The following is a 27,278-nucleotide window of genomic DNA, read 5'->3' as shown; positions in this document are numbered from 1 at the left end:
CCGTAGTAAGTTTTGCGATGCCATCCTTTCCATTTTTCCTGCCCATCTCTCTGTTTGCCCACTGCCAGGGAATTTATCTGCATTCAGCATTAACTGTAGCAAGGTGGGAGCCAAAATGTTGTTTATATATTTATATATGTGTATGCAGAAATGCTGAACAAAGAGAAAATGATGGGCAGACACCCACTCGGAAGACCAATAATAACCCTCTGTTCTTTCCCTTTCCGACAGCAACCACTGGAGAGGAAAGATAGCCAAAACAGCTCTCAGCATAGCGTCTCCAGCCACCGGAGCGGACACACGGCTTCCCCTAGCCACAGCACACAGGCGCTGCCCGACTTCCCTCCCGCTGAGGCCCCAGCAGCAGACCAAATAGACAGCTCTGGACAGAAAAAGCCAGATCCCTTCAAAATCTGGGCTCAGTCCAGGAGCATGTATGAAAGCCGACGTGAGTACCGAGCAGATCCCTCTGTTTGTGATTCTGGCGGCAGTGGGGCCGTTCCTTGACGGCCCGGGTCCCCGACTTCCCCCTCTCCGCTATTTATTGAAAATATAGGGTTTTCAGTTTGCTAAATGGATGCATGTAAATTAGGGATGGAGTTGAATGCTGCCGAGATCAGCAAGTCGAATCTGCCGGACGTTTATAAGGACTCAATTATGTCTTCTGTTCAAAAGAGAGAGAGAGAGAGAGAGAAATTGATGATGCTCAAAAAAAAAAAGCCTGGATGAAAATGGATTTTTCCCCCCTTCAGTTAAAAGAACCTGAAGATAAGAGATGCTGTCTCATTAATTCCTTCTTGAGTGGAGATTACCGTGTGCCCTGAGCTCAGAAACTCTTCTTGTGCAGTAGCTGTGCTATACAATAGGACATAAATGTGATTGGCTTAGATTGCAAAGATAATGGGAGGAAATTAAATGCTTTCTTAGCGCCTTCTTGATTTTTCAAAATGCGAGTAGATTTTAGGCCATTATCTATTCTTCTAATCATCCCCTAAACCAATAGCTACAGTAAGTAGCTTTTGCTTTCATTATTTACAAGGGTGTTTGGCATGGCGCGGTGGCCTTAGCTTGTCCCCATGTACCGGGAAGGGAGCAGACTCACCCACTGGAGATGCTGGAGGATTTTTAACAAGGGCACAGGCTCTGCTGCCTAACTCTAATTTCTCTTGTCATTACAAGGCAATTTGCGAAGAATATTAATCAGAAAGAGGAGTCATTTTGAGTAGGAATGAGAAGATAACCTAAAAAGCCTAAGAGGAGGGTGTTCAATTAGTTCTCCTTGATGTAACTGGAAGTTCTGCATGATTAGGACAGGCTGAAATGAGTATAAAATACCGAATTCTCACCTTCCCCTGTTAAGGAAAGTCCTGATGTAGATCTGGGACCAAAAAGTAGATGCTGCTAATATCTTTCCCCAGTTTCTAGCAAAAGGATCATTGGATAAAGGAAGGAAGAGAGAAACAAACTGCTTTCCTTCCCCCCATAGACACAATGGAGAGGACTGCTCAATTTGGAGTCGGGAGAGCTGGATTCTAACCCAGCCTCTGCCATTTCTAATACCTTTGCCATCTTGGCTAATTGTGACCTCCCTGGACCTTTTTTTACCTCATCTAAATCATGAAGGGCTTGAATGAGATGGTCCCTGAGGGGACCCCGAAGCCTAGAAGCCACTTTTTCGACAATGCCTTGAGAGAAGGGGGCTTGGTTGTGGACTTGGGAGGGGAAGGCAGAAAAACCCTCAAGATTTCTTCATAATCACAGTGCCTATAAGGAGGTCCCTTTGCTCATAGAGATGTTCCAGAGCTTAGCTTTCTCTTTTCTGGAACCAGAGGAGAATCAAAATAGGAGGTCACTAGTCTTGGCTCTAAGACCAGATTATCTCTTTGTTCTGAGGACCAAATGTCCATAGTGCTATTTGGCAAAGCAAGATGATCTTGAAACTCTGGTTCTTCAGGAGTCAAGAGTGGGTGTCTCAGAATTCTCTTCCCCCTAATTCTTACTTCAGGGGACAAATAAGTTCCATTGTCACTTTTCATAGTGACCATTCTTAAATTTGAATGAACTTTCTTATTCAAAAAAAGCTGAAGTTAAAACTATAAAGTCATGAAAGATGCTGATCAGAATGAGGATGCTTTTGTTCCTCTGTGGTAACAATTTCATAGAGTAATGAGACTACCACTGAGTCCCAAGGCCAAGAAAACAGAAGTGTCATGGGTAGCTCAACCCATTGCAATGGATACTTTCTTTATGGCATTGTCTAACACATATTCAGCCTTCCCAAAGCAAGCTGGGCAGTTGCACCATCAATATTTTGATTGCAATTGCCTTGTGGACTTTCCACTGACCTATTAATTGGGGACTTTTTGATCTCCTACAAAATGCACAGGAATTGCTTTACTGTGATATTAAAGCCTCTCTTCTTGGAAATAGGAGCAATATAAGAAGAATATGAAGGTAGATGTATGTAGGAAAAGTAAAATAACACAGAAGATGACAAAGGATAAAGAGAATGACCACCTGAGAGTCAGGAACTTTGCAATTGAGTCCTTCAAACATTTCTTAGCTGTATGATCCTCTAGACCAGGGGTCCTCAAACTTTTAAAATAGGGGGCCAGTTCACTCTCTCTCAGATTGTTGGCGGGCCGGACTATAGTAAAAACAAAAACTTTGTTTTGTGGGCTTTTAAATAAAGAAACTTCATAGCCCTGGGTGAGGGGGATAAACGTCCTCAGCTGCTGCATCTGGCCCACAGGCCTTAGTTTGAGGAGCCCTGCAGTCTAGACCCTCTGAGTCTGTAAGATGCAGAGAAGATGCAAGTCTCCAGTGGTAAAGGGAGCTGAGTTCCCATATCAGTAGGATTATAGACCTACTCCACATCCCTATAATTATTATATCTCAGAGTTGAGAGAAATGGACTTACAAGACCTTAAAACTGCATATAATGCAAGTCCTTTTTATCATCAAGATTTTGACAAGTAGAAAATAGAATTTGATTTTCAGTATTACTGTTGTGGTAATAAAATAAATCAAAATCATGGAATTTTAGAGTTGGAACAGCCACCTAGTCAAAAGCATGATCAACAAAGTCTCCTCACAATATTCCCAACAAAAAGATGTGCATCCTCTGCATGAAGACATCCAGTGGCGAGGAGCCCTCCACCTTCCTCTTTCTGATGGTGCTACTTGTTAACAGGTTACCTCCTTGCCACTTCCACCCAAGGCTTTTACCCCATAGGAACAAACAAAACAAGCTAATCCTCCTTCTCTGTCTACCCTTCACATGTTTTAAGACAGCTAGTGTTTCCCTAACCCTCATCCTGTCCCAGAGTCTTTTCTTTTTCAAACTGAATATCCACGTTTACCCTCGGCAGACCATCCTAGGTCAGGGGCTCAGATTTCCACAGTCAGATGAAGATAAGAGATTCCTCTTTGATTTCAGTACCAGAAAGCTTTCCAGTGACTACTGTGTTCGGTCAGGCAGCAGTGGGCTGAAGTACTCAGAGAAGGTTCAAGGAGTAGTCATTTCGCTCTAACTTCAGTTTCCTCATTAATTGTACCTCCCCTTTTCAAGAGGCACATTTCAATTGAACGACTCTACTTCAATCGAGATGGAGCTCTTGTTTCTCTGACCTCATTCCTGGTCTGTAAAGTACACAGACGTGGATGTACATCTGTATATGATCCACTCAGAAAGGAAATTGTGCTGTGAAGTGCTGGCAGTGGGCCAGGTGGATTGATGAGAGTTCATTTTTGTTTAAGAGTTCACAGTTCCAGTGCCATTAAAACAAAATAAAACAAAACAAACAAAAAAAAAAAACAAAAGCAAAAAACATACTGTAGTGGAAAGAGTGTTGAACTTGAGGTCTGAGGACACAGGTTGGAATCCTACCTTTGAAACTTTCTACCTGGGTCAGCCCTGACCCTCAGGTTTTTCTTCTGTAAAGTGATCATGTGGCTTTCTTAGGCAAAATCCCATTTTGTGATTCTTGTAATCTAGAAATGACATTCCCATTAAAACTTGGAATCTAAGTACTTTTAGAAAGAAATTAATAAGACCTTGTCACTAACAGCTTCCTTTTTTCTTGAACTTGTGTCAATGACAGTAAGCAAGGATCCATTTTGGAGTTAATAACCTCAATTTCTTTGTAGCCTTTAAAAAATGGGTGGTTAGAAAACAAAAGAATATCTCCTTCTTACTTAGTGATCAGAGACTAAATCTTTAGGTGATAATGACAGCTTACCTAATGCTTGAATTTCATGATGAGATTTATTTAGTAGAATAAGGACCGTGGGTCAATTTCCAAAATTGAATAGTTTTTGTCATTTTAAAAAGTCCTATCAGTGAAAAGATCTTGATCTTGTCTTCTGATCCAAAGCCAGAGAAACTTGTTAAGCATATGTTATGTGCAACATATTGGATAAAAACACTAAAATGATAAACATTCCCTATCTTCCACAAGCTTCTAGTCTACTTGGGGAATATTATCTTGACCGAATATGGTTCCATATCTACCATCCCTTTCCAGCACGCCTTGATTACGGATGCATTTTAGAATTCATTGGACCTCCTGGGTTTGACCATTTCCCCTTCTCCTCCCCCCCCAAATTCAGACCTTAAAATGTGCGAAGCACTCTTCATGAAATAAGATATTTGCTGCAACCATGCAGTCATTGTAACACATCATCCCCTCGCTTTGTTGAGAATTTACTTTATAAGATGCCTTTCTACATTTCATTTTATTATTAAAGTTAGCTTGAAGATTAACACAATCTGCTATCACATTTTCTCACATGGCCTGGATGCTTTGCAAAATTCCATATCCTACATATGGCCATCTGTCAAAACAGCAGTGACAGAATGAATTAATCTGAATTGCAGATGTGTTAATGAATCCCTTTGAAGAGCTTAAATGTTTAATTAAAAGTAAAGATGAGCACTATAAAGCAATTTTGGAAATCTTTTGGAGAAAATATGCTGTCTCTTTAGTATTTGGATTCCATTTCTAATCCTATCCCGATTTTGTCAATTCCTCTTAGAAAACAAAATTGGGACTATTTCAAATAAATGTACCATTTTTTTTGTTGTTGTTGTTGTTTATTTGAATGTTTGTTTTTAATACCACTTGAAAAACAGCCCATATCCAGTGTCTGGGTACTAAACTTTGCCTTGAGACAAAGTAGTTAGGAAGAAAAATGCTTTAAGCCCTCATATTAACAAAATACTGTAATCATGCTCAGACCCAGGAGACCCATGCCTACAGGTGTAGAATTGCTGAATTCACTCCTATAAGATGCTGTAATGTCTATTACATCTGTTACCTATTGCTAGTTATAGACTAAACCAAATCTGCAGCAGATGCTGGGTTTCAGTAATCAAGAGTTCACTCAATGAGACATTGTCCTGAGAGAGAGTTCTCATCCAATGGGGATTTGAGATTCTCTTCACTAGCTCAACATTCCTCTTGGGGAATACAATCAAGTATAAATGAAAGAAAACTATTGAGAAATTATGATTGCGCATAAAAGATAACTTCGAACCCAGCCAAACAAATCCCTTACAAAGCACATTCTCTAAGAAAGCATATCTATAAACAAGTCTCTTTTAAGAGACTTTTTAAAAATTAGATAAACCTTAGAAAAATCATGAATGGATTAAAATTGAATTATTTAGAAATATAAAATTTGGAACATAGGGTGACCTGCATTTTCATAGTATCGTTAATGGTGTGATTGTAAATTCTCCTTTCCTACCTCTGCAAGAAAGTACATACATACAGACACCTACGGACACCATTACACCATGAGAGAAACTCTAGTATTTCTTTTCAAATTAATTCAGTGTCATCAAAGTCATTTAACATTCAAAGTAGCTATGACCTTTACCGTGCTATGTGTGAAAATTGAACTGCATGTTCCCTTTATCAATCAAAATTAAATTAAAATGAACTTCAAAGAAAGCAGATACATTAAGTTTTGCAAAACTGTAAAATTAATATTACAGCTATGTCACCTTCGCCTGCGTCGGGATTGAGCAAGGGGGAAAGAGAGAGAGAAATCAATTCCACGAATTTTGGAGAATGTAAGAGTAAGAACAAGTTGAAAACCTTTATTTCTGTATTGTCTTGCATCCTGTTTGATGTTCCCACTATCTTGCATTGGGGAGGAAGTTGAGTGACTGGGGGAAAAGAAGGGAAGGAAAGAACACCAAAAGTAATTAAGGGATACATATGCCTCAGATCTCTCATTGACAAATTAGAGACCAGAGGCAAGAGTTGTTAATATGATGTGCATCTGTCTGCTCTCTAAAGTGAGTGTATCACGTATCTTTATGGATGGAAGTACCTGCTCTGGGCTGCTCCCCTGAGCTGGTCATTCCAGTCCTTCTCATTACCAAAGTCTTTTCATGGCTTTTTCTGAATTTTAAGGTTGCAAAATCAAATGTTTAGTCTTTGGGTTGCCCCTCTCAACAGGGATTAAAAAAAAAAAAAAAAACCTTTGACTCACCTCTTAATTAGTTCTGGCTAAATATAATAGTTAAGAGAGACATGTTAGTTCAAGCATTTGTTAAGCACTTACTATGTACCAGATGTTGGGGATCCCAAGACAAAAGGAAAAGCAATTTTTTTTCCCCACAAGGAGCATATGGTCTACTCCAGAGAGATGACAGATATATTTATAGGTACATACAAAGTAGATAGAAGGGGATTTGGGGGGGAAAGGTGGTAATCTCCAGTGGGATTAGGAAACTCTAGGAGGTGGTACTTGAGTTGTACTTCTAAGAAAATTGGAGATTCTGGGAAACTCTAGTGAGGAAATATATTCAAGCGATAAAGGATAATGGGTACCAAAACATGAGATAAAGTGGCTTTTATGATGTGAGGAGAGGAGCAATATGCAAGAAAACTGGAAATTAGAGTTTAGAGTCCAATTGGAAAGAACATGAAATGCCAAATTGGGGTATTTCTATCTGATTCTGGAAGCCCTAGGAAACCACTGGAATTCATTGAGGAGGACCATGACCTGGTCAGACTTGTTCTTCAGAAAAATCAGTTCAGTAGCTATGTGTTAGGTGAATTAGTGAGGGATTCTGTCTTTAGAAGCCCTCCTTGTAACTTTAAGATAGAGAATCGATTTGGGTGATGACTCTGTCCTCCCTTTTTTGGTTTGGAAGGGGAAGGGAAGAGAAGTGAGTAGATGCATTAAAGAAGGAGGGACACCAGCTGTGGAGTCAAGAAAATCGGTTATATTCTCATTTCTGCTGTTTATGATCTGATGAGTGGTCATAGACAATCATTTAATTTGTTGGAAACTCAGTTTCTTAGAGTAGAGCGAGGGAAGTGTATGGGTCCGTCCAGCTTTAAATCTGTCTCTTTGGGACTCATCCTCATCTGTAAGATGAGGAACAAATAATTAAGAGGTGCTTGGATGTCAGGTCTTAGAGACAGAGGAGTAAAGAGGACAGAAGCGAATGCCAAATAGCTCCATGTTTTCATGCATCATGGTGCTTTGGGTATATGAATTTTCATTATTCATAGATAAGATTGTCCCAAATATGCACATGCATTACTCCATCCCTTCCTTCATTTACTGGAATGAATCTGTAGGCTGGGAGTGTTGGCAACACAAGTTTGACAGTGGGATCTTGAGTCACTTTGCTAATTGGCTCCCTCGTGTACAATTGGCTAAATTCAACCCCGGAAGAATTGCACTGAGGTGCTGGAGAAGCTTATTGTTTGAGCAATGGAAAAAGCCCTGAAAGATTACTTGACAATGAGTCTGTCCCCCAGTGTTTTGCGTACATGTTTGTTTCCGTGTTTCGTGTTCTCAACGTTTATCATTCCTGTTATCATTTGAGCATTTCCTGTTTCACTGCAAGTTTTTGATGCAAACTTAGCTTTTTAAGTTAAGATTTTTCAGTTTCGTCAAACTTTTTTTTTTTTTTTTGCTCGGGTCTAAATCACATGGGAAGCCAAAGTCTCTGCTTGTCCTAGTATGGTATCCAGTTCCTTCGTGAGAAGCACTGGGCAAAGTGGTTGCCACATAATGTGGCCAAATGGTCATGTTTTAAAAGATGCTAAGAACATGGATGCTGACTGAAGGTCTCTCCAGAAATCAGTGTTTGTCTCACAGATGAAACTTGACCTTGGATTTAGCTAGATCCTTTCCAGAAACTCAATAATGCGCTAGCTTCCATGGCATATAGTTTGGTTATATTCATAAAGCAGAAATATATATATATATATATATATTCCTAATTATTGTCAGAACTAGGCTATTACCCCAAACACCCCAATGAGCTGGTGTGAATGTAAAAATATTGCTGTCATCTTCGCATGCTTAAGACAATATTATTCTCTAATTGTATTTATAATAGTCTCATGCTGGAGCTTCAGTTTACGTTCCTTGGAGGTTTCTAGCTTAGCCCTTCCAATTAAAATAAGAAGGCATTTACCAAAAATGAGAACACAGGCAAATCCTTGGTATTAAGATGGCTCAGGCAAAAACTTCAGATCCAAACATTTATAACTGCCTCCCAATTTTTTATTTCATTTTAAACTCTATAGTGAATCATTGAAAGGGAAGCATCTAAAATCAACTTTAAGACTCAGCTGCCTTCCCCGTGTCTCCCAATGCCTCCTCCTCCTATCTACCACAATTCATAGATTTGGAATGGACAAGGCTGAATTCTCCTGAATCTCAAAGACCTATGAGATGCAATTCAGTTAAAACAATTTAAAAATAGTGTGTGTTTGTGTCTCTGCGTGTGTGAACATCTATATGGAGAGACATCCACAGAGACAGAGAAAAGTATATATAGAGATAGAACTATGCACACATACATGTATTCTGATGTGTGTATATGTATATATATATATATATATATATATATATATATATATATAAAATCATACATTTATTTAGATACATACACATACATACACATACCCTGATGTGTGTATGTATGTGGTATATATTTATTTAGATGTATCGATCAATAGATTTTCTTGGAGCTTCACTACAATACAGTGAGCTCTCTCCCCACTCCCCCCCCAAAAAAAAAAAAGAAAAAAGAAAAAAAAAAGCCTCATTGTCTAGGCTACACAGCATGTTAATGAATGCTTTAAAGGATGAAATCATAAATCAGTAGAAACTGAGTTCTGTCATTACTTTGGTCAGGGCATAAATGGTGTATGTAGACCAACAAGGAGGGAGTTAAGTTTTATTTTGTAGAAGCTGATTTCCCCAAAGCAAAGGATTGTGCACTTTTTCACCACACCCTTCCCTCTGTCACTAATTTTTAGTAGTGAGATTAAAAACATGAGCGGTACTAAATGGCCATGCTGCTCTCTACCCATTCAAGGTTAACCTGATGAATTGCTGCAGAGATCATGGTGGACATGCAAATCGCTAACCAGAGGATTGTTTCATTGAACTTCAGGGCCACTTTTAGATTTGATGCTTGTGTCATGATTGGAATTCCATCCTTTCCCAGGATTTCAGTGGACGTCCGTTTGTCATCCAGCAGGAGCTCATTGATAATGTTTTCAGCAGCTCTTACTAAATCCAGTAATTCATCTTTGCAAAAGTGGCCACAGCTGAATACAAATTTTTTACACAATGGCCCCTTGATTGCCTATGGAAAAGAGAGTATTTCCATAGTTGTTTGGGATTTTTGTTTGTTTTCTAATAATTTGACATTCTCATCAGAAGGCAAGTACTTTGGCTTCTACATTGGAAAACACCACTGATAATGGGTAATTAAAAAAAATCAGTATAGAATTTTTAAATGCACTAATTAGGACTTTACTGGGTACTCTGACTATCCAGTTGATGCTCTTCTTTTAAATTACAGCCAACTCTCAGTAGCTAAAGATTTAATGATCCCCTAACCCTCTTCCCAGTGATACTGACTTCAGAGGGAGAGAGAAAGTGTATTGAATAAAAGAATTGAGGCAGAATAAGAGCTTTGCAGAGAAATATTTGTTTGATTACTTTGATTAGGGATATCTAACTTGGACCCGTCCATTAAAAAAGGCTATGTGAGCAGGGCCACATTAACTCTTTTGCTGAGAACCCGCATGCTTCTTTTCATCCATAAGCCTTCATTGATTCAGTCACTCCATTTCTCTTCTGCTTCTGCATTGCCAAGCTTTAATCTATTCAAGTGCCATCCTTATTAGTCATGTAATTTTATTCACCTTTGGATAGAGGAAAATTGAGAAGCAGCTTAAAAGAATAACTCTTTTTTATCAATATAAATAATCTTTCTCCCTTCTTATCTGTCTCTTTATCTCTCTCTCTCTCTCTCTCTCTCTTTTTTTCTTTTCCTTCTTTCTGTACTGCAGTTCCAGATTTCCAAGAACAAGATATCTTCCTATGGAGAAAAGAAACTGGATTTGGCTTTAGAATTCTAGGTGGAAATGAACCTGGAGAGCCTGTAAGTGTTTCTTGTCATGGTGGGGATTTTGTCACTCTTTCCTCTCAGATCTTATGCTAGTTTGAAACATACATGGAGAGATCACTAGGTTTTCATTACCTTCGTTCTAGACCTCTTGTTATATTTTCATCATGAGAGGTAGATTAATTTGGTAGGAAAAGCTCCAAGTTCTTGGAGAAGGTTCCTGTCCCTGGGCATTACAAATACAGGGGAAAGGGCAGCTGTACATTATAGGTACTGAGCCCCAAGAGAATCACCTTCAACAAAGATAGGAAATGAGGTAAAAGTCAGAATAGCCCAAAATGGATAGAATAATAATAAATATAAATAATATAATAATATAAATAATAATAATAATATAATATAAATGAGCAGTGTGCTAAAAAAAAAAAGTCATCAAAGTGACATTATTTACCAAGTGAACCCTATATGTGGAATGAAGAAAAGATGTAGGGCAACTGACCTTAAAGAGTTTACCCCAAAGTTAGAACCTGTTATAACTATAGAAACAGGACAAAAATATTTGAGAGAGAGCTTTGAGATCAGGAAATGGAGTGTGTTCCAAAGGGGACTGATTCTCTCTTGTGATTAAAGATGTTTTCACAAGACTAAATGAAAAGAAGCATCTTGGAGTTAATGAGGGGAGACTATATATTATGGCTCTGAGATAAGAACGGGGAGAATGCAGGAGATGTAGTTATTCTCTTCATTGGATTGGAGGGTCACTAACCCCCTTTGTTGTAAAGGTCAGGAAATAGATTTTGAGAATTTGGGTGATTTGATGGAAGATTCCCATCCAAGAGTGTAAATCCCCCCCCAAACCTGTTCATCAGTTCCATTCAACTAACATATATAGTTAGGACCTACTGTATGCAGGGTATCTGGGAATCTAGATGATTTGTCACCTTCTTGCTGGCTAACATTCCATCCATTCCTTCATCCAACTACTTAACAGATTTATATTGGTCACATCGTACCGCTGGGTGCTGCTGACGCAGACGGTCGCCTCAGGTCTGGAGATGAGCTAATCTGTGTTGACGGGACACCAGTGATTGGAAAATCTCACCAGCTCGTGGTCCAACTTATGCAACAAGCTGCCAAGCAAGGCCACGTCAACCTCACTGTGAGACGTAAAGTGGTATATGCGGGTGAGTTGCAAATACCAGGATCTGGATGTTGGTGACATTCACGGGTGCTCTCCTGGATTCTCATTTTCTTCAAAAGAAAAAAGAAGCAGGCTTTTTTCTCATGTCTGCCTCCTCAAGCATCTATTTTAGCAAATGTTTGCAAATTCGATCAAGCTCAGTATTTCCAGATGGTTTGCTTTCCTACAACTCTGCAAAACTACTGTCATTTAAAAGGACTTTAATGTGGCTTCAGTGCATTTTCTATAGAGGAAAAAGGCTACTGGATTATATATCCCCCATGTTGATTGATAGTACTTAGTCATCTTCTTCATGTGATGTTAATTCTAAGCAGAAGGAAGTGTTGAGTGGGCTTTGAAGGTCATCAGGAAAATCAGAAGAAAGTGTGACAGCAAATTAGAAATCAAAATAAAATTAAAAAAAAAAAAACTATCTTACAGGGAGAGAAGCTTTCAGCTTTATTCAAGAGTTCCCTTTTTGGCTTCAGTTGCCATGCCATGCTTTCCTTACAAGAGAAATGGTGTCCCCAAATACTTTCAAGTATCACTGTAGACAAAGTAATCAAAACCATAGTTGAGTTTTCACCAGGAGAAAATTGTAGAGAAAACTTGACATTGTCAGTAAGAAACTGACATCCTTCCATCTTTAATAAAGTATCACATTGGCGTAATAAAAAGATTTGAAGTCAGAAGTCTAGAATTCTTGTCTTGATTGCCCTTAACTACTTTGGGCAAGTCAGCTATAAAATTGAGTCATTAGATTAGGTGATCTCTATGTGTTCTTTTCATCTCTCAGTGTTGTGATCCTCCATGTGAGATGTGATGTCACTAACTACAGCAAAGGATCTTACTCTTAACATTGACAGATTTGCTTTTTCAATTTTAGTCAAAGTTTTGATAGGTGGTCAGATGTTAGGTGAAGGCTACCCAAACATGATATGATCTTCTTTGTTCCTGTTTAATTGACCAAATTTTGTATATTTAATTTTGGGAGGAAGGGGGCTAGGGGAGATTAATGATATTTTTAATAGAAAAAGCAAGATATCCTGGACCAAAGTATTATTTTTGTGCAAAATCTCTATGGACCTTTTGCAATGAGAATGAATTCATATGCTGCCCCAACATAACAACAGTAACTGACATTTATACAGTTCCTAGAGATTTTTACTTCTTGCCTCCAATGAAATAACCTGGGCAAGGATTTGTCTTTTTGTGATAGATGAAGAAATTGAAGCTTAGAGATGTGTGCACAAAGTAGCTGAAAAGCATCATTTTATATTTTATATATTAATTGAGAAAGGGAAAGAAGGCTGAATTGGAGTCAAGAAACTGAGTTCTAATTTGTTCTGCTACTTAATAATGATGGAACCTTGTGAGCCCATCACTTCATTGCTATTTCCTCATCTATAAAACAAAGAAGTTGGACAAGATGGCTTCCAGGGCCTCTCTGTAGAGCTTTAAGCTGATCAATCTGGGAATCCTGGCTGAGTCCTTTGTTATTTCCACTGTCTTCTTCTTCCTGCCTTTTTTAGATTCATAGATTCAATATATGTATATTAATTTGTTTTTAATTATACATATGGATTTCTAAAAAAAATATGAGTGATGCTCCTGTTTGCTGAGATAATGTTAATAAAGTGAGTCAAAAGATATAGGTTCAAAATCCCTACTCTAATGCTTATTATGTTCACAATTGTGACTGATCATTTACTCTTCCTGGTCCTCAGTTTCCCCAACTGTAATATGAAGGAATTGGACTAGGTGGTTCTCTTATAGTTCTAAATGGGACTTATGGGAGGCAAATATAAGAATAGATCAAGAGTTAGCTTTGGAGTAAAAAAACTTGGATTCAGATGCAGTCTCTAACATTTACTGGATTTGTGATTATGGCAAAAATCAATCTCCAGGTAAAGGTAACTACAACTCTCCCATCTCAGGGAGTTTCTACAAAGTCTCTCACATCAGTGACAAAAAAAGGCACTTGATCCTTCTGTGCCTCAGTTTACTTATTTATAAATTGAGAGGTGGATTGAATAGAGTCTGAGACGTTTTCACATTCTAAATCTATAATTTGATGAAATCATGGAACTGACCAGCAAGAGCAATACAACAATCCCAGTCCTGTACACGGCACTTTAGGACAGGAGCAGAGTCTATGACTGTATGGGTATGGATGGAGTTCTTGAGTAAGAGCTCTCTCCCTACCAAAGTGTGTCTGAAAGGTTAAGTCACAGTCAGTAATTGTCAGAAGCAAGAGTCAAATCCAGGTCTCTGATTCTCAAGATATTGGTGCTCTATCCATTACACCATCTAGCCTTTCATAGAGCACTTTAAGCTTTGCAGAGAAAGGGGTTTTCCTTGCTGAGGTAGGGAAATGCAATTAGACCACTTTATAGATGAGGAAACAAGCATTTAAGTGATTCACAGAGCAAGGCATTATCTTTGCTAGGAACTGAACCCAAGCATCCTGATGTTGAATAGATCTATTATCCTGTCCAATCTACTGCCCAGCCTCTGTTAGAGATAGAGGAATCCATAAAGAGTAACAAAGTCTTCAAGAGAAACTAATTATTGCTGATTAAGACATCATTCCCTAAAAACTTGGAGAGGAGGGAAGCAAAAGAGTTTCCAGGAGCCCCATGGACACAATTATCTTATATCAATCCCTTCTGCCCTCTTAGAGCTAAAGACAAGGACTTTTAAGATTCCAATTTTAACTTAGCTTTCTAGAAATTCTTGGCTTACTGAGCCACTGAGGCAGTCTCTAAGGGACAAGGAAAGTGACTTTTTTTCCCAAAGCTACTTTCCTCTTTCAGGGCTCATGGGACAATACCAAGAGTTATTCATTTCTAGGCCACATCCAACTTTCTGGCTTACTTCCATTTAGCATTATGCACTGGACGGAACTTAGAGAGGAACTTGAATTAGTTAGAAATTTTAATCTTGAGGTGATGGATATTTTTAGAAAATATGTGAAAATGAAGTGCCCCTCTTGTGTCCTTTTGGTTTATCGATAGGTGAATTTTAAGAGAAATCATTAAAAAATAAGTGAATTAATTTAAGATTTCTAAAGCACTTTATACAAAGATCTTATTTTTTCTTCATGGCAGTCTCATGAAAGTTATTATTGTCCCCTTTCTATGGATGAGCAAATGGATGGCTAGAAGTTTAGACCTGTGGACCAAATAGTGATTGGTTGTGGTGAGATTTGAACTCAGGTCTTTGCATTTATGCAATGCTACCTGTCAATGAAAGGGAGCCATACTTGACAAGCAGAGCTTCATTATGTCTTCCATTGTTCTGGGTCATGAGTGAGAGCCTAATCTTTGGGTTATATTACTATTGAGCGTGAAGAAGGTTTATCCATTCATCTCCTTCAACACACTTTAAATTCTAGGCTAACAGGCTTAATTGCCATTGTCTATATGTGACCTTCTTGGAACCTCTGTACACAGACTATCCTCTGGAACTTCAGTGCATTCCTTCCTCCCCACCAGCTCTTGGAATTCTCTGATTCCTTCCACAAGGAATTGTGGAAAGGATTCTCTGAACCCTTTGCAGGATTCTCCGAATCCTTTGTAGGATTCCTTTGTTGTTAGCATGCTTAACTTAAAATTATAGAGTTACAGAATTGGAGGGGTGAGGGGGACTTTGGAGACCTGGAATCCTCACTATAACATAGAAAAGGAGAGAGAAAGGAAGGAGAGAAGGAAGCAAGGAAGGAAAGAGGAGAGGGTGGGAAGACAAAAAGGAGAAAAAAGAAGGGAGGGAGGGAAAAAAAGGAAGAAAGGAAACCAATTTCTCAGGAAATGTATGGTTTTTGTTTTTGTTTTTGTTTTTTAGTCCCCAAAGCAGAGAATGAGGTTCCTTCCCCAGCATCTTCCCATCACAGCAGCAACCAGCCGGCTTCCCTGACGGAGGAGAAGCGCACTCCCCAGGGTAGCCAGAACTCTCTGAATACCGTGAGCTCGGGCAGCGGCAGCACCAGCGGGATCGGCAGCGGTGGCGGTGGGGGCAGCGGAGTGGTGAGCACGGTGCTGCAGCCCTATGATGTGGAGATCCGCCGGGGGGAGAACGAAGGCTTTGGTTTTGTCATCGTGTCTTCTGTGAGCAGACCAGAGGCAGGGACCACTTTTGGTAAGCACCATGGGAGCCAGCTTCTCTCTGCCACTGAGCCCCCTACTATTATTGGGGGAAATGCCCACTGAAGAATCTCCTTGAAGGGAATTAAATCCTTAAAAGGGAATTGAGTTCGTTTAGGAAATAATCCCCTCCTAATAATCCAAGTGTGCACCACATAGCTGGATATGAGCATTTTGAAAGGTGCCATCTTCCAGAACACTGGCTCTCTCTGGGCATTGGTCCAAGGTGAGCCAGTAGTGATGTCCTTTCTGGTTTATCACTTAGTTGGGACTCAGATGTACCTGAGATAACCAATGATACTTATGGTTAAAAAACAATATAATGAGTAAAAAAAATTCCCTGCCCCGAGTCCCTCCTTCCCTTCCCCAAATGCTACTGTTGTGTTAAGAAGAGTCATCCCTTCCCACCCCCAGCCTACCCCTCTATTCTCCATCCATATGTTAGTACAGAGGATCTTTTATGTAGACTGTTTGGAAGCTGGCAGGGTTGGTGAAGCACAGGGAACCCCTGTTGGGAAATCATCCATTAAGTTAACTCCTGATATAATTTTTACTAGTGGAGTGGAACAAACTATGGGTACAGAATATCCCAGAGAAGTAATGGTCCCCAACCTACTTATGAATGTCATCGGGATGCATTCAGGGTGACCTTTCAGAGAAATTTCCCCATGTCTTATATATGAATGACTGCCAAAGAGGGCCAATGACCACGGAACTGCCCTTCCTTTCCCAGTGCTACCCCTTGGGATCTTGCTCTGTCCTCTCTTTTCTTAAGAGACAGTTTTATGGAAAGGATAGAGGGTTAGGCTAGGAGCCAGGGAGGACCTGAGTAGCTTTGACACATACTGGCTGTGGGACCTTGTACAAATCTGTTAATCTTTCATTGCCTCCAAGCAAGTCTCTAAGATGAATTGTAGAGAAGGGATGCTTTATCTTTCCTCATTTGAGGGTTCTGAATAGCAATGAAATGGCTATGCTCATCTCTCTCCCCACTTACCTACTCTGATTGCCCAGGCCCTCAGATGTCCTCCTTCCTCCCAGCCATCAAGCAATCCTTCATTCTCATCTTGCTTTAGGTCTGCCTCTGAATCACAAGACCAATAGTGAGGGAGAAATGAAGGGAATGATGAAGTCCTGTCATAGCAGGGCACTAAATTTTGTTAAATGGGACAGAGGAGAAAAACTTGAATTGAAAGCAAAATTCAGTGACTGTAACAAAAACAAAAGCTAATACTTAGGACCCACCCAATAAAAGAAAAGGAATGATGGGAAAATTTCAAAGCCTTCAGAAGTGGAATATTTGGAATATTTACATTGAAAAAAATCTGGGAAGTTGGAATCATTTAGAATCAGAGATTCTGGACTCAGGTCCCTTTTCCAGCATTTATCACTTATTTGGACATGTGTCAGTTGAAGCTCTCTGGTTCTCAATTTCCTCATCTCTACCATAAGGGGGTTAGATGAAATGATTTCTTCCACTTCTAGTTCTAAGATCATTTGATCATTCCAAGAGGTTCCTGCTCCTACTTCACTAGGATCCTTATCTCTGTCCTTGACCTTGCCCCCAACTTCCACCCTTTATTTCCATCTATCACCAACCTTTTCAGCTGTACCAGGATCCCCTAACCAAGGCCAAGGTAGCTGCTACCAATAGCTAAGAGTTGGAATAATCTCTATTCCCAATGCTTCATGGGAGCAATGAGCAAAAGTATCCTTGAAATCAATGTCAGATTCAGCTCACCAGAAATATTCCACAGGAAGATTAAGTTCCCCAGAGCAATTAAGGTAGGATAGTAAAGCATTAGCATGGCCTAGTCTAGTGGATGGAGGCCCATCTTTGAGTCAGAAGAGCTAGGTTTAGATATTGTTTCTGATGTATAATAGCTATATGACCCACAGTCTCCTTACCATAGGCATCTCCATAAAACTCTAATTTACAATTGAGTTGCCCATCAGTGTTGGTGGAGATGATTTCTCCACTAAAAACTTCCCTCTAGATCATTTTTTAAAAAAAAGGAATATTATGAGTTAAATAGGAGAATTTTTGTAAAATCACTTAGCAACCTTAAAGACAGTGTTTCAGTTGAAAAAGGCATTTAGAGTACTGAACAGCTGACTTACAAATGACTTTTGGAACCCAAACGGTCTGTAAGCCTGGGGACTGCCAATATTTTGTTCCAGCTAATGTTTCTTCCAGCTCAATCGCTTCCTGTTTCCTGAGCTTCCATCTTGATTAGGACTAGGGTGGGGAGGGAGTAATAAAGGCGGAGCAGAGTAGGAAAAAGCCTGCCTATGATTTGAGACTGGCTGTCAGGAATACACAAACTAGATTGTCTACACCCAGCCCACAGTGTCTGAAGACCACAGTGCTAAAAGACTGCGTCACTGTGTGTTCTGGATTACAAGGTTACCCCTTGCTACTTTTAGCACCCTGGTCCAATTAAGTATTTTTCTCTGTAGCATAAGAGATTATCAACCCCGCTCACCTTGGCCGCACTGCTTCCTCGTACTATTTTTTAAAACTCTTCTTCAATTGATGAGCCAGCAAAGTACATACATGTGTTTGCATTAATGAGCACAGTGTTGCAAAAAACACTCGGTTAACTACCTTAAAAGCAATAATGTGCAATGTTATGGATAAATGATTTGTACTCACAGATTTTTTATTGCTCATTGTCTTCATACTAAAAAAATACAGTCAAGGTCTCAGGATCACCATTTCCTAAAATAATCTAGCCATAGAATAGAATATGGCATTAAACAAAAAACTAAATGGAATCCATAAGGATATAATTCCATGGTCAAGTCCATCAGTGGTAGAGGATAGTGGATGTATATCAGCCAGTAAAGCAGAAGGCTCAAGTCAATAGGAAATTGTCTCTTTTCCCTTCAACTTTTTGCTTATTAATTGTGCTTGAAGGTAGGGAGAGTGGGGCATGTCTGGGAGATTATGTAGCTCCTGTCTAGAATGGACAGTGAGATTTCTTTTGTATGTTACAGATACTGTAAGGATTTTGCAGTAATGCTAATATTGACGTGACTATCTTATTATACAGTGTAAAATATGGGGCAGGGAGGGAATCTTTGAGTATCCCAACTCCCCAGTCAGAGTTGAGCCCTTTGTTGAGTTGGGGAAAAGGGTCAGCCCTTTCTTGTTATTTTCTCATTAAAAAACCTCTATAGATCCTATCCTGCAGGAGCAGATGCTCAAATAAGCTCAAGTATATTGGTTAACTTTCTACTAGAAAGTGCTGCAGTTAATGTATCCTTCCCCATATACTATAAAGGTCTTAGGAGCCTAAAACATTTCTCTCTAGCCTAGAAACAGGAGTAAGAGGCAATGTTTAGGGATCGGCAAGCAGGCGATGTCCTAATTTGTTGAATTTCTTCCCTGTTATACTTTGACCAAACTCTTCTCCCTTTGACTACTGCAATGAGTAAATCAAACTTGCCCTAATGCTTTGCATGAGAAGCTTGCCCTCAGCTGTGCCATGCTCACTTTTTATCCACACCCCTGCTGGTTTAGAGCTTTCCACAGGAATAATCTTGAGAACTTCGAGACCTTGACTTGAGCCAGGAAGGAAGAGGATGCTATTTGCCTGTTTTCAGTGGACAGTGTGATTCTGGTGTTTTTCCATCTCATGACATGACTATAGGTTGCCCTTGCTGACATTCAAAGATTTTTGAATGTGTCTTTATACATATCCATTCATTTCCATTATGATGAAAGTAATCAACCGACAAGCACCTACTTGTGTGCCAGCCAGTGTGGTAGACACTGGGGATATCTATTCACTTGACCTTATTGCTCTCTTAATAGTCCTTTCCACCTTTTATAGAGAAGTGCTCAAATGATGGAATATCTTTAAAAGTATCTCCAAAACAAATTCCTGAAACTATTGGGAAAAATTCTCTTGGAAAATCCATGTCCATGGTTTTATCATCATTACTCAAGCATTTTATTAAGTCCTCCCTAAGCTCCAGGCCACTAATCACTAGAGGATCAAAAGCACATTCAAGACAATCCATTCCCCCAAGTAGCTTCCAATATACAACTTCATCTCTGAATCATTTGGCTTGTTTTTGTTCTTGTCTGTCCTTCATTCTCAGGGAGGACCAGTGCCATCACGAGGGCGATGTCTTAATTTATATAATACGTGAGACAGAGCTGCACAGAGTCATCAGCCTCACTCTCTCCTCCAGAATCATCAAAGTTCAAATAGCAAAACAAAAGCCAAGATGATTGCCAATGGCCTGGGATACAGCTTGACCTTTTTAATGAAGGTTTTTCCCAGGTCTCAGTTTCTCATTGAATCAATTGATTACATTTGGCTGACATATAAAGCTTTTCCCGATGTAAAATAAGCCTCACACTTAAAATATGTATTTTCTTTTTACATACAAATATTATTCTTTATGTATATCATTAAGTTGGCTGTTAGATTTCCACATTTAATTTTCCTACTTTAGAGATATTTCACCACATTGAGCCTTCCTTAAAAGGTGAGACGAGTGGACACGGGTCATTTGTGAGAAGTCCCACCAAAGTCAGGGATTAGGGTGTCTCGCTTTACTGTTACCTTCAAGATCGAATTTCTGCCTCTTAACCCAGGTGGCATTTTTGGAATTGATCTCTGTGGTGCTGGTTTCATGTCAGGCCTAGAGTGATGATCTTTCTAAATGGAGAAAGAACAAAACATTGGCAGAATCTTGGACAGCATCTGGCCAAAATGGGGGGAGGAGACACGACAGTAACCCAAAGAGGGTGAGAAAATTCCGTCTTAACTCTCCCTCACGTTCGTAATTCATAAATAAGCCAGAGGGCAATTTTAGGCTGTCGAGTATTTTAGTAATTACTCGTTATCCTACAGTTGGTAATCAAATTAAGGAGGAAGAGGGAGTCTATCCCCTCTCCAGCATTAGCCAGAGGACTTGAAGTAAGTGGCAGCATTAACACGGTTATACTTGCTCTCCATGCCACGGGATTGCCAATGTTTTGACCCATCAGTGCAAAACTTTCCTTTAATAACATTTGGCTTAATGCTTTAATTAATTAACCCTTAACCTTCTCTTTCCCTTTTCAATCCTTTTTCTCCTTTTCCCTTCACTACGTTCCCACATAATTTTTTTTTAAAAATTAAAAACTCACTACAAAAGCAGGAAATGCATGTGTGGCCATGCCCCACAAAATAGGTCGGATAATTGAGGGGAGTCCTGCTGACCGCTGTGGCAAACTGAAAGTAGGAGACCGGATCTTGGCCGTGAATGGATGTGCCATCACCAACAAATCCCACTCAGACATTGTCAACTTAATCAAGGAAGCTGGAAACACGGTTACCCTCCGCATCATTCCAGGGGATGGTAAAGTATATCTATGTGTTTCTCTCTCTCTCTCTCTCTCTCTCTCTCTCTCTCTCTCTCTCTCTCTTTCTCTCTTTCTCTCTCTGTCTCCTTTTTCATCTTTCTGTATGTTTCTTTCTCCCTCATCTTTCTGTCCCACTTTCTCTTCCCTTCTCTTTCCCCCTCTTCCTTTCTGTTCATCATCTTTCTGTCTTTTCCTTCTCTCTGTCTGTGTGTGTGTGTGTCTCTTTCTTTTTCTTTCTATTTCTCTCCCCCTTTCTCTCTTTCATTCATATAATGAAATAAGCTACCATGTCCATCCCTAACCAAGTAAATGTGTGAAAGCTTCACCACCTGTATTAACTGCATCTTTCCCTCTCACTGAAAGATCTGCACTCTGGCCCTGTTTGAGGTTCAGGGGTGAAGATCTCTGACAATCTTCAACTTGACCTCATTCCTTAGCCCTCAGCACCCTCTTCTTTACCAATACTAAGTCTGCATATGTGAGATGCTTTGAAAGCATAGCTGGAAACGGCTCTGGAATTTTTAACATGTGCTATCCCTGAAATTTAACCAACCTCCAGGAACTTCATAAATATAAAAGAGGAGAGTCTGGGCGGGCACTCGAAGCTTGTTGGGAAGCCATTTTATTTTTACTAGCATGTTTTGTTTCTTAATGGAGTGGTTGATAGCAGAAGGGATATCTCAATTCAATTCCACAAACGCTCTTCACTGAACAAACTTTCTCCTCCACGTAAGTGTCTTAGAGTTTACATTCCAATGTTAGCTTCCTGATCCTCAGAAACAAAGACCATGTGATTTTTAGTCTTTAATGATTTATAAGCACTTGGGAATGGACAGACACATGGATAGGTCCGGGGGATACAGAGATAGAAATGAAATAGTCTCTTTCTCTGGAGGGAGCTTATATTCCATTGGAAGTCGGGGAGGGAATGATCATGTGTGTATGTGTATGATGGAATCATTGTCTTTGGTTTTTCCTCTCATATTTCTGTGACTCCGGGCAAATTATAAGGTGTCTCTTGACCCCAGTTTTCTTCTCTCTAAAAATATCCCTTCTACCATTTAATCTGTGACCCAAAGTTCTATCAGGTTTCTTCCAGCTCAAAATCCTATAAGCCAGAATTGAAGATGAGGAAGGAACAAAATCTGTAATGCTCTGAGCAAATTGGTTTAGACTAAATGTAACCATCCCCACTCTTTCCCTCTCCCAGATAGGACTAATACCAGAATACTATTTTGGACTCATTCTTACTGATATTTAATAGAAACCAAGTTAAAATGTTAACGAGAGATAATTGAGTTGGACAAGCATGATTCGTGGTCCCAAGGATGACAATCTGATGTGATGTATCTTAACTGCATTATAAGTATAAACCTTCCTTAGGAAAAAAAAAAAAAAAAGAATTCTTTGCCAGATATTTTTGATGATCTTTGCTCCCTTATGAACAAAATTATGTTGTAAAACATCTCTTTTGAGCGAAAGGGAAATGTGTTGATGGAGAAAGCTCTCAAATGTCTATTTCATTGTTCTGAAAAACATGGAAGCTAGAGGTCTGCTAACAGTTTATCTGAGGTTAACTTACTGCCCCGTAAATCAATATTTTAAAATACTCAATATTAGAAAAGTGTAAAAAATGTATTTGGTGCCTTTTAAATAAGGGGAAATGCCCACTGAAGATTACAGGTTTATTTGCTGAAACCCCATTGCTGAGGAGATGCAGAGGGAAACTATCAGGCAATTTGCAAATATCTCAAAGAAAAAAAAAGGTGCTGAATTCTCACCATAATGGCTTTGGTATGAGTAAATCATATCATAGTCACAGTTTCCTGTGTTGAAAACAATGTGATGGACCTTATTGCTAAGAGGGGTGGGAGATAAATGCTCTAGCTAAACTTGCAGACTTTTGAAGTTTTCTTCTTCCATCTTGATGGGCCAATATCACACCCTAGGTGTATCAAACATGAGCTTTTTATAACAAGCAGAGGCCAGCAAACCCCTTTAAATCAGAATCTAGTGATGTCTTCATAGAAACCAATGGCGTCTTTCACGTCATCTTCTAAAACCTTGCCAGGATCACCAGGCTTGCTTTTGCTCCTGTGTAGACAGCACCCAGGACCACTAGGAACTACTTCTCTGCCTAGTTCATTTGAGGACATGGCCTCAGTGCCCTTCTCTCCATCCTCCCAGGTGGCTTCCTCCCACTGCCTCCCACGAATTGTCTTCCTTTTAGTTCTTTCTTTGGCTCTACCACATTTATCTTCACCCACTCTCTCACTCACTTCTCTCTCCATCCTCTCTGCTTCCCTTCAAAGGGGCTACTGCACATAAAGCACTTCATGAACTTGAAAGTGCTCAATGAGTGCTTATTGTTAATATCAATTACATAATCATTTGTTTTACATAGTTATGATCTATAATGTTCCATTTCATTTTTTATTTATAATTATTTCCTATAATTGAAATATACAGATATATAAATAAATATATATTATAAAAATTAGCATTAGATCTGTTTTGCCCTACTCTCATGATTGGATCCATTGAGGAAGTCCAAACAAAGCCCCAGTTCTGATTTGTTCAGCATTGTTGCACAGGTATACCTGTATACAACCTGAGCAATTCAGAAAGGAAGGTACACATTTTCTATCCTTCCATCCACCTTCAATAATGAGGAAGGATGATGATGATGATAACTAACATCTGGGTAGCACTTCAAGATTTACAGCATCTTTTGTATACATTTTCCCAATAGATCTTCCCCCAAACCCTGTTTGGTAAGTGCTATTGTTTTCCACATTTTGTAAGTGCAGAAAATGAGGCTGAGAGGATAGGTGACTTCCCCAGGTAAGGTTCTTAGGGAGGATCTGAACTCAAGGCTTCCAGAACCAACACATTACTATATCATTCTAAATCATATTGTCAGACTTGTTGTTCCATAGAAATTAGATTAAAGTATATAATGACCCGGGAAGTAGTATTATACTCTACTTACTGTTTCACTGAAAAAGCCATGAAGTCAGATCGATACCCATACTTGTCTTTAGGAGAAGGATCCAAGATTTGATAAATAGCCATCCACAGGCATAAAGAAAAGAGCATCATAACCATACAATCTAAAAAAGACATTTCCTAATACTCTTCTGATGTTCATGGCATTCAGATTTTCAAATACTTACTTAAATATTAATAACCTATATATTTATGCATTAAAATATGCATGAAATGAATAATTCTGCCCTTTCTTGATCTGTTTGGTTTTGTAACACAGATGCCCTGGCTGAGGTTAGGGCTGTCGGTATAGAAAATGGCTGTAATTGTGAGTGCCCACCATATTTTATGCCTAAAAATGAGATCCAAGAGATCTTGTGTCCCGAATCATGTGGATGCCATGACAATAGCTTGAGCAGCATGGCAGGGTCTTCTTAGTAAATGCTTTTTGTGGTAGCATAGCAGGAGCTTTTCTGACTTGTCTAGGAGTACTCAAATTATTATAAATAACCTTTCAGGAAAAGATATAAGGTACTTAAGCCCAGGAGTGATCATAAAAAAGCCAATCTTTCCAAATTACTAAGAGGTCTCCACTTCTTAAAGGCAGATAAAAAAATGAAAAATAGAGTTAGTATGGTAGAATGTGACTAGAAGTTTCTTGGTGTCAGGAAGACGTAGGTTTGAGGAATTGCCTTTGAAACACTTGATTCGTGACCTTGGGTAAGCCATTTAAGCTCTCATTATCCCCAAGAAACTATCAGTTAGACTCAGAAGATTTGGGCTTAAATTCCAGCTCTGCCACTTCACAACTTCCATGGGGTTCACTAGTTTCCTCATTTCTGAAATAAGAGATTTGGACTAAGTGTCCTTAATGGTCTTTCCCACCTCCAAAACTATGATCTGTAAAACTATCATCTAGCTACATATGTTTTAAGTTCTAAAATCTATGTTCCTATTATAAGATCTGTCTGCATGGAGACAGGTTGTCTGCTTCCACTTATAGTGTCCTAGCAAACCATACTACATGGACTTCAGCTTTGTATTAAGAAACAAAGTCTATTTAAGAAGCATTTTATTCAGTTGTCATCACTGCTTAAATGCTGACTGTTTAATACAATGTTGATTAAATTAAACACAAATCTATCGATGTGGTTTAAAATGTTGTAGGAATCTCGAGATACGCAGAGGCCACTTGGGGTATTCTGAAAGTGGCCAATAAAAATGACAAAATGCCATTGCTCTTCTTACTACTTTAATCATCTTGCATTAATTAATACGTTGGAAGCTGGAATGAGTTGTGAACGGAAATTTGGTCTTTTATTTCTAAAGACCCTTCATTGAATTGATAACACTTATATAGCAGAATATCAAAGTCATGTGAAAAGAAAGTTCTTCACTTTAAATTGCAAACAAGTGTTTGCTTCCCTTGACTTTTGCATGAATCACCCATTAATGCAGAATTAAATGAGGGAAATCACCAGAGAAGAAGAAATCAGCTCAATTCGGAATACCATGTGAAAAGTCAATAAAAATTCATAATTACTTCCAATCTGAAAATCTATATAGTAGAATACAGAAAATTGGCAACTGGACCAGAAGAGAAACAAAGAACCCCATCTGTATGAGAATCAGCTTCCTGAAAAGGATGAAAATAAATAAGATGAAAAAATAATTATGACATCTGAATCTGATAGAGGTAGGAAACGCTTGTATAACCATGACACAAAAGAAACCTGACATGATACCGTGGCATAATTCAGTGATTATGTTTACTGTTAATTACAAGGAAACATTGTCCCTGATGTCTTGTATGCAACTTCCCTGCAGACCAGTAGAGTCTTGTACTTTTTCTTTTCAACTAGGCTCAGTGTAATTGCAGCGAGCAATAGAGAAGAAAAAGAGTGGGAATGAACCGAATGGCTGCCAAATACTCTGGAAGGTCTTGATGACGATGTCTTGAGTGTCATTGGTGTTGCAAGTGAGCAACAGATTGGCTCCTAGAACTGAAGGCAGGGTTTGAATTGAGCCTCTGAAAATTTGTATCCATATGACGCTAAATGAGTCATTTCAGTTCAGTCTCACTTCTCTCATCTGCCAAATGGGTATAATACCTTCAGTATCTGCCCCCAGGGATTGCCATGAAGGCCCTCAGACAATGTTTGTAGGTTGTTCAAATCTTAAAACGATTTATAAATGTTTGATACTATTATTGTAACTATGAATGAGAAATAGTATGTTATCATGGATTGAAAGTCAGCCTTGAAGTTAAGAAAGATCTGCATTCAAATCCTACCTTTAACACATACTAGCTCTAGTATATACTAGGTCACTAATGTGATCCTGGGCAATCACTGGAACCACTCAATGCATTTAGCACCTCTCAGAGAGTAATAAATTACAGAAAAGGTGCCACATGCATTAGTAGAGGGAGGTTCTTCACCTAGGAATTCCCTATACCAGTGAAGACATTTGTATCTATTATTATTATTCATAATGATATAATGTATGCTGCTACATATTATCCTGTACATAATCGTATATATATCTGCTCTATTCTTTGAGTCCTGCCAATGATCTGAACAAGTTAATGTCATTTCCAAAGATTTATCCGAACTCTGCTGTGATCCAGATCAAGGACAACAGAGACCTTGTTGTCCCACTGTGTTCCATAGAAGGTATGATCGTTCAGGTATCGAGAAAGTCCAGTCATTGATCTAAAATAACTTGATCTGAGAATATAAGAAAAAATATACTGAAAGGGCTTTGGAAAGGCCATCTAGTATTGTCATCTCAGAGCACTGGGGAGCTTGAAAAATCTTTAGAGGCTCTCAAGCTTAACCCCCCTTCCTTCCCACATCTGATTCCTCATATCACCTTCATATAAAATAAGTCCAAGAGAGGTAAGGTTCAAGAGTATAACTCAGATCTCCTGACCCCACTACAACCTTTTTAAAAAAAATGGTAGAATATAATGGTTCTTCCCTCCAAGTCAGAGATGTATCTCGGCTAGAGAAATTTTAAAAAACCAATGAGTTCCCCTCCATGACATTTATTCTGAAAGGTTAATGATGAAGTCCAAACCTCAACCCCGTGCAAATCTGTCCTTTGAAAATGTATCTGAACCATTCAGTTTATATGTATGTGTGTATATATATATATATATACAATACATGTGTATGTGTATGTGTAAATACTAAATAT

General features: G+C 39.0%; 1 protein-coding gene across 14 annotated transcripts in view; it reads left to right on the top strand.

Annotated features, from left to right (window-relative positions):
- The window catches only part of MAGI1 (membrane associated guanylate kinase, WW and PDZ domain containing 1), a 702,436-nt gene that overhangs the window by 661,550 nt on the left and 13,608 nt on the right, over nt 1–27,278 (top strand). For 5 of the 14 annotated variants that reach the window (XM_051980299.1, XM_051980360.1, XM_051980291.1 and 2 more), the window contains 6 exons: nt 232–448; nt 6,002–6,085; nt 10,347–10,438; nt 11,394–11,586; nt 15,426–15,719; nt 20,882–21,085. In XM_051980299.1, the coding sequence (XP_051836259.1) occupies nt 232–448; nt 6,002–6,085; nt 10,347–10,438; nt 11,394–11,586; nt 15,426–15,719; nt 20,882–21,085 (1,084 nt within the window). The remainder of the gene's footprint in view (nt 1–231; nt 449–6,001; nt 6,086–10,346; nt 10,439–11,393; nt 11,587–15,425; nt 15,720–20,881; nt 21,086–27,278) is intronic. The other 9 variants (XM_051980312.1, XM_051980307.1, XM_051980398.1 and 6 more) reach the window with 6 other exon arrangements.

The sequence above is a fragment of the Antechinus flavipes genome, chromosome 1 (assembly GCF_016432865.1).
Source record: "Antechinus flavipes isolate AdamAnt ecotype Samford, QLD, Australia chromosome 1, AdamAnt_v2, whole genome shotgun sequence".
NCBI lineage: Eukaryota > Metazoa > Chordata > Mammalia > Dasyuromorphia > Dasyuridae > Antechinus > Antechinus flavipes.
The sequence above is the reverse complement of the archived record's forward strand: the minus strand, read 5'-3'. Positions and strand labels throughout refer to the sequence as shown.